Source organism: Erithacus rubecula (genome assembly GCF_903797595.1).
Source record: "Erithacus rubecula genome assembly, chromosome: 19".
Taxonomy (NCBI): Eukaryota; Metazoa; Chordata; class Aves; order Passeriformes; family Muscicapidae; genus Erithacus; species Erithacus rubecula.
The window spans coordinates 4,826,529-4,838,808 of record NC_136671.1 but is presented as its reverse complement, the minus strand read 5'-3'; the positions used below and the strand labels follow the sequence as shown (position 1 = coordinate 4,838,808).

The 12,280-nt window shown below is 47.1% G+C and overlaps 1 protein-coding gene across 2 annotated transcripts in view; it reads left to right on the top strand.

The window, feature by feature from the left end:
* The window catches only part of MED13L (mediator complex subunit 13L), a 167,612-nt gene that overhangs the window by 135,347 nt on the left and 19,985 nt on the right, over positions 1-12,280 (top strand). Inside the window, exons 14-18 of one of the 2 annotated variants that reach the window (XM_079322303.1) lie at positions 4-103; positions 4,004-4,224; positions 7,238-7,488; positions 9,712-10,655; positions 11,285-11,464. In XM_079322303.1, coding sequence (XP_079178429.1) covers positions 4-103; positions 4,004-4,224; positions 7,238-7,488; positions 9,712-10,655; positions 11,285-11,464 — 1,696 coding nt within the window. The remainder of the gene's footprint in view (positions 1-3; positions 104-4,003; positions 4,225-7,237; positions 7,489-9,711; positions 10,656-11,284; positions 11,465-12,280) is intronic. The other variant, XM_079322304.1, reaches the window with a different exon arrangement.

The window sequence follows — 12,280 nt, the reverse complement described above, 5'->3', positions numbered from 1 at the left end:
CAGGCCGTGTCCCCAGCCCTGCGCTCCTCCAAGCTGCCGGCCCCGGGCTCCGAGGAGCGGCCGCCGGGCAAGGACGGCCGGACTGCAGTGCCCTACCCTCCCAGTGAGTACAGCTGCATGGCCCCCCACCCTCCCAATGAGCACAGCTGCATGGCCCCCCACCCTCCCAGTGAGCACAGCTGCATGGCCCCCCACCCTCCCAGTGAGTACAGCTGCATGGCCCCCCACCCTCCCAGTGAGTACAGCTGCATGGCCCCCCACCCTCCCAGTGAGCACAGCTGCATGGCCCCCCACCCTCCCAGTGAGTACAGCTGCATGGCCCCCCACCCTCCCAGTGAGTACAGCTGCATGGCCCCCCACCCTCCCAGTGACTGCAGCTGCATGGCCCCCCACCCTCCCAGTGAGCACAGCTGCATGGCCCCCCACCCTCCCAGTGACTGCAGCTGCATGGCCCCCCACCCTCCCAGTGACTGCAGCTGCATGGCCCCCCACCCTCCCAGTGACTGCAGCTGCATGGCCCCCCACCCTCCCAGTGAGCACAGCTGCATGGCCCCCCACCCTCCCAGTGACTGCAGCTGCATGGCCCCCCACCCTCCCAGTGAGCACAGCTGCATGGCCCCCCACCCTCCCAGTGACTGCAGCTGCATGGCCCCCCACCCTCCCAGTGAGTGCAGCTGCATGGCACAGCACAGCACAGCCCTGCCTGCCACTGGGTCACCCAGGGTGCCCCTGGTGCTGGAATGGTTTCAATGAGGGCACTGGTAATACGGACACGGGTTTTTAATGAGCCCACTGGGACATGAGGTGCTCTTCTGTTGACATTGTTGTCTTAGTCTGGAACTGTGGGAGGGGTTTGTTACAAATCTTCCTTTGGAAGCTTTCTCCTCTATTCTCTGCTCACTGTTGGAGACTTCCACCATTACCAAATCCCTCTTGAAGTATGAATCATTCTACTTAATGAGTTTGGAACCATGGCTTACCAACTGGCCATGATGGTGCAACCTGTCTTGGAAGAAAATGGCATTGAACATTTTACAAATTAAAACTAAAATAACCCTCAGGGTTTAATGTAGATGTGGAAGTGAATGATTAAAATCAAAATGCTGGGTTCTAACTGGAGGCATGCTGTGGACTTTTTATAGGTGACTGTGGTAGTGACGCTTGTGCAGGCCCTGCACGTGGACAAGAGAGGTTATGGGAGTGCAGGAAATGTAAATTATTAAATTATTAAAATTATATGAAGTGGGATTAAAACAATAGGGCTTTTTTGTAAGGACTGTGCCAACAACTGTTGGGGATGTTAACTTGTACTCTGAGGTTTGAGGGCTTTATTGCATTGCTTGCACCAGACAGGAGGGGCAGCTGGGGGGGTTGGACTCTGCTCCCAGGGAATCAGGACAGGAGAGGGAATGGCCTCAGGCTGGGCCAGGGGAGGGGCAGGTTGGATATTGGGAAAATTCCTTCACTGAAAGGGTTGTAAAGCCCTGGCACAGCTGCCCAGGGCAGTGCAGGAGACCCCAGCTCTGGAGGGATTTAACAGCCCTGTGGATGTGGCACCTGGGGACGTGGGGTGGCCTTGGCAGTGCTGGGAGTGGTTGGACTCCATGATCTCAGAGGGCTTTTCCAACCTGAATAGATCTCTGATTCTATTGGTGTAGGTGGCATTTCTCTTGAGCTGAAGGAGAAATGTGTCTGTGTTTGTGGCACAGAGGGAAGGTGAGAATTTTTGGTATAATAGTAACGAATCAAATTACAAATTACTTAGTGGTGAGAAGGAAGTGTGTTTGATTTCTGTGGCCACTATAAGCAGAAATCCAATCTCTCTGCAAATCATTCTTTAATGCCTTCTCATTAACTTCAGCTGGTAATGAGAACAAATTGAGGTGAAGAAAAAAACCAGTCTGAAGGAGATGAGTCAGAATTTTATGGACCCATAAAAGCTGTGCTGATTTACTCAAATGTAGAAGTCTGAAGTATACAGAGATTGGATTTTGACAGGTTTAGTTGATCCATAGCTTTTTAAAATATGCAAAGCTTTTTCAAGCATGACACACATGAAAATGAATGATGATAGTTGCCTGTTGCTGTAGGGTTGGGGGATTTTTTGTAATTAAACTTTTTTATGAATCTGCACTGCAGAATTTTGCTAAGTGGAGTGAGCTGGAGGTGAGAAGATGATGTAGTGTGAAGTTAAATAGATACACTCCACTTGTAGCTGTGGCCTTGCCACCAGCTGTCAAGGCAGAGCAGTGTCTGTGGGGAGCTGAAGTGCCTTGTACAGCATCATAAATTCCTGCTGGCCACCCTTCATTTTCACCTTCCTCCCTGTCCCCTCTTCAGTGCCTAAAGTACCTCTCTACTGAGAAACAGGGGGAGCAAATCCAGCTGCCAGCCTGAACATTGTATTCCATACTAATGTTGGTGGAAAAGAGTTTCTTCCATTCTGCTGAGCTTTTTTCAGCTTTGATTTATCCTGTATCAGGACAAGACTAAGGTCTTTTAAACTCAGATACTGAGGGAGTGGGGAAAAAAGAATATGGACAGAGTGTGAATAATGCATAGCCCATTCTTTACTCTGCTGCTCCAGATTGTGAAGGACTGGGTTCAGCTTGGACAGCTATTACCAAAAGAACTGCATTTTGTGAGGACTGCCCCTATTTGAGTGGTTTCCCTTTGTCTGAAGAGTTCAGTCATCTGTCATCTCTGAGCACAAAAGCATCACATGCAGGGTTGGCTCTGTTAAGGCAGTGGAGACACATCCTGAGGCTGCAGCATCCTACACAAATGTACTGTTAGTGCAGGTATTCATAGTCCATAGATAATTCTAATCCCATCACTTATTTCTGCCTTTTTCTGTTAGTTTTTGAGAAGACTACTTCTTTCCTGTTTGGATTTCCACAACAGAGTGTTTACCAGTCAGAAACTGTACTGATCTGTATTGATTTATGAATTTTCCATAATCTTTAGGCTGCAGATATTATTGAGTGTAAGACTGTCCTTGTGTCCCATCAGCTTGGGTATGGAAATGGTATTGGGCATTAAATCTGTCCAAAAAACTATCCAAGAGGAGACACTTGTGGGAATTCACCCTTCTCTAATTACAGTGGTCACCAATGATGGTTTTGTCCAGAGAGGATCTGTCCTAATTCAAATTGGAAAATAGAACATTTATGGAATGGAAAATAGAGCATTTATGCTGAATGTGGAATATGGAAGCTGTAGCTGGAAGGAAGCAGAATGGAGCTGGGGACAACATGCCAGACTTTGCTGTGATTTGTGTTTGATTGCATTACACTATATAGAGCATCTCTGTTGGGGATGGTTGTTCTGCTTAAAGAAGAAAAACAGACAATGGATGATCCCATTACATTAATTTCCTGAGAAGTCATTTAAGGATCTTCCTGGCCTAATGTCTTGTGATGCAAAATGATTAATTTTGATTAATTTTGTGGCTTGTCTGGTACTGGAACTTCAGAATGCCTGGCAGTGTGTTCCTGGGCAGAACTGCCTGTGTTTGTGGCAGGAGTTGTGTTGCTGTGGATCAGACAAGGCTTTAGTGGCTGAGTGGAGAAATCTAGCTCAGGGCACACAAATTCCAAAGGCCTCCTGGTTTAGGGCTATGTCTGGCAAAGGGGGAAACTCCTGTGTGATTCCTTAGAAACAGTCACTGGGATGAGCCTGGCATTAATTCAATTCACCTCTCCTGTTACAAAGGATTTATAAGTTGCTGGTAAATTGTACATCTATTTGTCTGTCTACCAGGTTGTTGTTTCTGCTGAACAATAACCTTGCAGACTATCCCTAGGAATTTGGGGAAATTATCCCTAGGAGTTAGATTTGGTCTAGACTTACACTGCTGTCCAAACCCCGGTAAGTCTGGAGAAGCTTTGCTAGTTTTAACTGATTAAATAAGAGCTAACACTGAATTGACCTCTTCTGTTTTATTGAATTTCCTTGAGAATTTGTATTTGAATGATTAACTGTGTTATTTCATCCCCTTCAGCTGTGGCAGACCTCCAAAGGATGTTCCCAACACCACCCTCCTTAGAACAGCACCCTGCCTTCTCCCCAGTGATGAGTTACAAAGACGGAATAAGTTCAGAGACTGTGACTGCCTTGGGAATGATGGAGAGTCCTATGGTCAACATGGTTCCAACACAGCTGGCTGAGTTTAAAATGGAGGTGGAAGATGGATTAGGTAGCCCTAAACCTGAAGAAATTAAGGTAACATGCCAGAAATATGGGATTTTTGCAAACTCATTTATGCACACTTTGATTTTTATAAACAAGTCCCATGTAGTGTGTGTAGCAACTAACAAATGTGAGCTGGAGCCATTTAAAGAACCTGTCAGTCTGGAGCTGGAAAAATATTCTCTAGTAGAAGAGCTTTTTAATTGTTTCCCTGATTTTAACTGTAGGCATTTTGTAATTTTATGTTTGTAATGGTTCTGGGTGTTCTCAGGAAACAAACAGTATTGTCTGTGAAATGTGCCCTGTGCCTAACAGAATGAATGTACATGTATGGAAGAACACCACACTTGTGGCTAAGTAGCTGTTAAATGATGTATTTCTTTAGATAATTTCTCTGTGGCACCTTTGATGTGCCCCCTCCCTGCTGCCACTCTGGCACACAGTGGAGTAAAGTGGTGCATGTAGAAAGGCTGCCTTTATCTCTCTGAAATGTTCCTTTTTTGGTTAGGGTTGAAATTCTCTGAGAAAGCCCAGGGGTTGAACTTGCTCTGTTTCTTCTTCAGCTGATGTTACTTCACAAGTTTTAAGGCCAGATGGGACCATTCTTATCTGACTTTCTGTATAACACAGGTCAGGTAATGTCACCTAGTTCCTCCTCTCTCGAGTCCTGTAGTGTCTCAGTTAAGAGCTGTTTGTAGCTGGGGACTCTGGGTTCTTGTGACATCCCAGTGTGGCCATTTGTCCATAGCATCCCATGGAGGGACCCAGCATCAGCACTGATCTACATTGGTTGTGTCATTGTTCCATCCCAGAGTAAGAGCAGGGCACAAATCATTCTGCCTCTGTCCTGCATTACTGAACTTCTGGGGTTGCCTTTTGTCACTTTTATCAGAAGGTACTGTTGCCATATTCTCATGCATACAGCCTGAGGTTTTGGGTTGGGGTTTTTTAGATAAAAAATGCTCTTTTTGTGTGGAAATGCACGGCATGCTGTTCTACAGCAAGCTGCTCTGTACACAGGGAGTAAAAAGGAAGATGCCCACTCTAACTCTGACTTGCTGGTAGTCCCCAACCTTTGATTGTGTAGCCTAATTGTACTCCTTCAGACCCACCCTGTCCCTCATGTGCCACAGCCTTGTTCCTTCTATTTTAGCAGCCATCTCTCTCCCCAGCACCACCTCCTTCCCTCTCCTTTGTGCCCATGTTGAAATTAACTGAGGGCTGATTCTTAGGGATCTTGCATTGCTGAGCCAGGGACACACTTGCAGCTGCATGGACAAGAAGTGGCTGTGTGTTGGTGTGAGGATGCTGATGGATGCCTTTGTTCAGTGTAAATGGTGTGCTCAGCTGTGAACCAGGACATTTTCCTGCCAGCAGGAATAGCATCCCTCAGGCAGACTGCAAGGGAGGCCGTGGCAAAGAGAGGATGACTCTTTCCACAGGAGCTTTCAGTTTTGTCCTTGGGAGAGAAGGGAGTCCTTGACCCTGGCTGGTGTGGGGCAGCATGTGTGACAGCATTCCAGGGTTGTGCTCCCACGTTTTGGTGCCAGTCCAGTGTATCCAGTCAGACCCCAGAATTCCCAGCTCATTCCCCTGCCAAGGGCTGAACTGGCAGGGAGCTTGTCCCAACAGTTCTGTGGCTTTGCAGATGTGGGAGGGAATTCCCAGTGTCCTTCCTGATGGCAGAGCCCAGCTGGACATCAGGACATGGGGCAGGTCTGCTTGGTACTGCCAGATCATCCCTTCCTTCCTCCCTGAGCTCTCACCTGGAGGCACATAGGTAAAGGCACCTTCTCAGTGTGTGCTCCAGGACAGCCTCCATTGCCCATCTTGAGCTGGAGCTCCCACAAGTTTTATGCCACTACAGGAGTTTGAAGTAAGTTTTTTATAAGGTTTATAAGACTTTGCCTTGCCACAGACCTTGCTGTTTTTTCTCTTCTGTTTGTGCAGTAAATTGTTTGTTTAAGAATAGGATAACTTGGGCTTGGGGGAAAGAAAAAAGTCTCTCTTGGAATTTGTTGAGCTGAAGGTTTTGAAGTGGGAGCAGATTTCAGGGCATCATTGATACCAAAGATATTTTAATCTCCCTCACAGCCATTACAGGAGTATTAAAATACTTCAATTCTGCCTGAGCACATTTCCAACAGCACAATTGACTTGCTTCTGTGTGTCACACCTGCTCATACACTCCAGTGGGGGAAACAAGCACTAAACCCATTGCTGATCATTCTGAGAACATGGAAGTAGATTCCTTGTGCTGAGCATTCCTCAGCTGGAGATAGAAATCCACACATTGCTCATCTCTCAATGCTTGACAAGGTGCAAGGGAAAAAATGCAAAGCTCTAATGTGATGTTAAATACTGAGACTGCTGTTACTGTTTTCACACTGATTTTTGCTTTGCAGTAGTGCCTCAAGAGGACTAGTTCTGTTCTCCTGAAGGAGCTGGAATAGCTCTAGAAACTCTGGCTGAAGTTCTTGTCATCACTGTCTGCAGCAAACATGACAGTCACTGCAAGCCCAGCTGGGCTGAACTTCACTGATAGTCAATGCTGTATTTGCTGGATTGTTTAGATATTTATATTTAATACTCTGCAATGATTGGCATATGCAAAGTGTGCACTGTTACTGCTAAAGTGATGTGAACCCCCATGGTGGGGGTTATTTAGGGGGGCTGCCTCAAGGCACCTCAGGGTTCCTCACATTGTGACAGCCTCTCTCCACTATCAGTACAGAAGTCTTGCAAAGGTCAATCTTTTAAGTGCCTAATAAGGTGCTATGAGTTAGGTAGTGTGAAAATTTCATAGTGCAGTACTCACGTTTCAGGCACTACCTGTCTGAAATGAGCCTGATCCAATTGTGAAACCTCCTGCCATAAAGCTGTGCAACATCTCTGAATAACAGGGAGCCTCAGCTGAGTTTTCTTGAAGGAACTACTCTTGGATGCCTTGTAGAAGGAATAAATGTAGTTCATTTGGGGGGGGAAGGTAATTGTAGAGGGTTCGAGCAGTACAATAGATTTTAATTTAAAAGAAATGTCTGAACAGCAGCCTGACCACATGGTTGTAACCAAGGTCACTTGGATGTTGCAGGATTTTTCGTATGTGCACAAAGTTCCATCATTTCAACCTTTTGTGGGCTCCTCCCTGTTTGCTCCACTGAAGATCCTGCCCAGCCAGTGCCTCCTACCTCTGAAGATTCCAGATGCCTGTATCTTCAGGCCTTCTTGGGCTGTTCCTCCAAAAATTGAACAACTTCCATTGCCACCTGCAGCCACTTTCATCAGAGATGGCTACAAGTAAGTACAGCCTTGGAGGGAATGGATCTGTCAAGCCTGTGCCTAAAGCTGGGTAACTAAAATGGTTGTTTGTATTGACAATGCTTTAACCTGCAAATGTATTTTAAACCTTTTAGGTTTGTCATTGACTGAGCTCAAACCAGTTCTGATAGCAGGAACATTTAACCCTGGCTTTGGCATCAGGGGTGTTACAGTGTGTGTCCACTCTTGGTGCTTTTGAAAGAACAGGAACATACAGTGCCTGAATTAATGGTAATTTATGATGCAGGCAATACTGTAATTCAATAGAAACCACAGGTGCTGGGGAACAAAATGAATACACTGAACATCTCTGCCCTCCCATTTCCATGTCCAGGCTCTAGCCAGGTTTCCTTGTGTCACTTTGAGCTCCAACCTGGTGACCTGTGGTCCTGATGATTCCATTTGCCCTTCTGAGGGTTCTGGAAATGTTGAGGGGGCCTGTGAGAGCTCTCCAGTCTGTGTTCCCATGGGAGCTCCTCTGAGCTCCTGAGTGGGGCTGTGGGGAGCTGCTGATCAGACAGACATTGGTACCTGCACTGTCCTGTCCTGCCCCACCCTTCCTGAGAGTGCCATGACCTACAGGGAACCACTGACATTCAATTTCAAAGTTTGGATTCCTCACTCAGTTCTCAGAAATTAGCAATGTTTATGGAGGAAATTCATTGCTGGGGCTTTTGAAAGCTAGCAAGAATTTGCACCATTAAATTAATAAAACCCCTTAAAAAGCATAGTAATAGTACAGAAGTCTCCTGCTGCACTGCTTCATTTTTAGAGGAAGCAGTTTGTATCTTTAAATCAGTCTGTAAATCCTTTAAATCAGTCCTTTTGCAGCCCCAAAGGGTCCTTCAGTGTTCTCAAAAGAATTGCAAAGAAAAAATTGTAAACCCTTGATATAGTGCCTAGGGAGCAATTTAATTCTCAGTTTTTTTCATAATAGTAACTGATGCACCGGGTCTGAGCTGGTTATTAATTTCAGGTATTTGTTGGGGGAAAAAAACCCTTTCATTTTCAATCTAATCCAATTAGAGTGAGGATTATTACTGCAGGCTTCCGACAGAGTGGTGATTGCCAATCAGGGTTTCTAGGTCACCTTTTCTTATTAGTCTGAGGCACTCACTCTGCTGCAGCTCCACAGCTCCTTCAGACCCTGCTTCATTATTTTCCCCTCTCCTGCCTTGAGTTGGACACACATCAGTTCAAGGTAATAAAAGTAACTGTAAGGAAAGAGGTTTTCAGTGTTTTCATTTTCAAGTCACTAATTATAGGTGGGCATTCAAATGATAGTCCTTTCCAATAACACACAAAGTGCACAGGGAAAAATCCTGTTTCCCCTTCCTTATCCAGAGACTCGGTCTTGCACTCTTTCCTCATTCTACTATGTAATAAACACATTACAGGAAAAGTGAGCAGGTTAGAAATGATGTGGAAAGAGAAAAGTAAGATCTTTTTCTTTGATTGGCCTCTTATTACCTGTTTCTTGAAATGAATCCTTGCAGATGGAAGACATCTCATGGGAATGGACAAACTGTTCTGTGGGCACTTGAATTTGGCAGGAAATGACAAAAACAGAGTAGTAAAACCCAGTACTGAATGGAGATGACCCAAAATATGATTCTTAGCTTTATTGGACTAGGAGTTTGTAATGGAACGTATCCCACTCTGCCATAGACTGTGTAATCTGAAATGAGGATTTGAAATTATAGAATCAGACATACAGAGTGTGTCCATGAGGTGACACTGTGTATCAGAGCCACATATATGACTTGTGACAGCTATTTCAAGTGATCATTTCTAAAAGAAAGATTTCTGTATCTCTGAAATACCTTCATTTCTGCTATTCTGTATCTCTTTAGATAGTGGTGTTTAAAATAATAGCTACTATTCTTTCTTTTTTCCCTAAAAAATTGCAAACTTTCTAAATCTTAACTTGATGATTTACCTAGAGATTATTCTCAAAAACATTCAAGTTTTAGGCCATGAGAATAAACTTTAAGAGGGTGAAGTGATACTTTTTATCATAATGCTAAGAAACAGTAGTGAGACGATAAGAATAATGATAAGAAACGTGGTGAGAATTCCTAGTTCTGTTGAGAGCTGAGTCTAAGTTACCAGCAGAGTGTTCTTTAGTGCAGTTTCAATGAGTCTCTCGTGTTTAAAGACGAGCTGTGACAGCAGGGGTCTGTGTCCCACCCTTCCCTGCAGCAACGTGCCCAGCGTGGGCAGCCTGGCGGAGCAGGACTACCTGCAGATGAGCACGCCGCAGATGAGCACGCCCGTGACGCTCAGCAGCGCGGCCCCGGCCAGCAACAGCGCGGGGGTGCTGCCGTCGCCGGCCACGCCGCGCTTCTCGGTGCCCACGCCGCGCACGCCGCGCACGCCGCGCACGCCCCGCGGCGGCGGCACCGCCAGTGCCCAGGGCTCCGTCAAGTACGACAGCGCCGACCAGGGCTCCCCCGCCTCCACGCCCTCCACCACGCGGCCGCTCAACTCGGTGGAGCCGGGCACGGTGCAGCCCATCCCGGAGGCGCACAGCCTCTACGTGACCCTCATCCTCTCCGACTCCGTGCTCAACATCTTCAAGGACAGGAACTTCGACAGCTGCTGCATCTGCGCCTGCAACATGAACATCAAGGGCGCCGACGTGGGGCTGTACATCCCCGACTCCTCCAACGAGGATCAGTACCGCTGCACCTGCGGCTTCAGCGCCATCATCAACCGCAAGCTCGGCTACAACTCCGGGCTCTTCATCGAGGACGAGCTGGATATTTTCGGCAAGACCTCGGACATCGGCCAGGCTGCGGAAAGGCGACTGATGATCTGCCAGAGCAACTTGATCTCGCAGATGGGAGAGGGAGCCAGGAGGAGCCAGGAGCCTCCCATGAGCCTGCTGCTGCTGCTGCAGAACCAGCACACGCAGCCCTTCACCTCGCTGAGCTGCCTGGATTACATGGCCTCCAACAACCGCCAGACGCTGCCCTGCGTCAACCTGAGCTACGACCGGCTGCAGGCCGACAGCAACGACTCCTGGGTGGAATGTTTCAACGCCCTGGAGCAGGGCAGGCAGTACGTGGACAACCCCACGGGGGGCAAGGTGGACGAAGCCCTTGTCCGAAGCGCCACCGTCCATTCCTGGCCTCACAGCAATGGTACGGGCACAGCTGAGCCTTTTGTCTCTGTTTTGTGACCTCTGTAAGTTTGTTTACTTGTGACCCACATAATCTTTATGTGGCAAATGACAGGACTGAAAATATGCTAAAGGTAAAGCAGATTTTTGAAAGCTTGCTTTACATCTAAAGTACCAATAATCTAGTTGTTCTCAGACTTTGTGGCTTAAATTGGGAACGAGTCTGTGGAAGTTCACAAATCTGAAGCAAAGGCAGGTATTTGGGGGAAGGCAAAATTAGGGAGCCCTTTTTTGTTTTGGAGAAGGGTATAGGCAGAAAAAGAATTGCTCTGTTTGAGTTAGGGGGGAAAACGGGTAAAAGTACCAAAGGGGGAAAATAATTGTAATCAAATATTATTTGTTTGTATACTGAAGATGCTCTGACATCTTGGGGTCTGAGCTGGACACCAGTGGTACTGCAGCGTGTGTGTAACGGCCTGTGGTGACAGCAGTGTTGAAAAGGCCACACTGAGTGCCATCCAGCTAATTAGAGGTGTCCAAATCCCATGGGCAGTGTGCAGAGCAATTCAAGGAACAATGCACAAAAGCTGTTGTGTGTCTGAGGGAGTGCTGTCCCTCCCTGAAGTGATTGCTGCTCCCTGTCCCTTGCAGTGCTGGACATCAGCATGCTCTCCTCCCAGGACGTGGTGCGCATGCTGCTCTCCCTGCAGCCCTTCCTCCAGGACGCCATCCAGAAGAAGCGGACGGGAAGGACCTGGGAGAACATCCAGCACGTGCAGGGACCACTCACCTGGCAGCAGTTCCATAAGATGGCAGGACGGGGGACCTACGGTACCTACACTGGGCTTGGGGCCAAGTTCGGGTGCAGCTTCCTAGAAATGGGCACTTTCTCCTGGAAATGATAGCAAGGGGCTGTTCATACGGGTTGAGGGGGCTCTTCACAGATCTTTAAAGTGCCTCAAAAGGCTTTTGTGATGCCCTGGTGAAGGTTTTACCCCTCCAGGTGATGCACATTTACAGGGAGCAGAAATTGTGCTCAGCCCCCTCACCTGAAGGGGAGGCTGGCTCAGACCAAAGCAAGCTGGTGTAGACATAATGGGAGCAGAGGGAGCTGCTGAAATCAGCCACATCATAATGGAAACAGAGCTTTGTGAGCTCTGAAAACCCAGGAAGACTGGGAATGCTTTCTCCACACAGGTTCCCAAAGCCTTAATGAGAAGTTTCAGTTTCAGTATATCCTGGCTAGAAGTGGCACTTCTGTAAAATGCAAAATAGCAAATTAGATTTTGTCTGTGCAGGTTTGCAGAACAATGACTGGCATTTCAATCTGTATTTCTTGCTTGCAGTTTATTTCAGGCTTAACCACTGCAGCCTGGTTTAATGTTTTTCCTACAGCTGCACCACGCTTTGCTCTCTATTGGTGTTTGATATATTGCTGCTTTCCTTGGGGCTGGGACAACTGGGGGTAACTCCAGTTCATGTCTGAAGCTGTTGTGCCCCACCAGGAACACTTCTAATAATTTTTCCAGCGTTTGTAATTTGAAGAGTTAGGATTTGCCAATTGTTACCAGAGAATAACACCAAAATTCCCATAGAGTGCAGAGCAGAGCCTTTGATGGAAAGTCAGTGAATTTTACTGGATGCTGA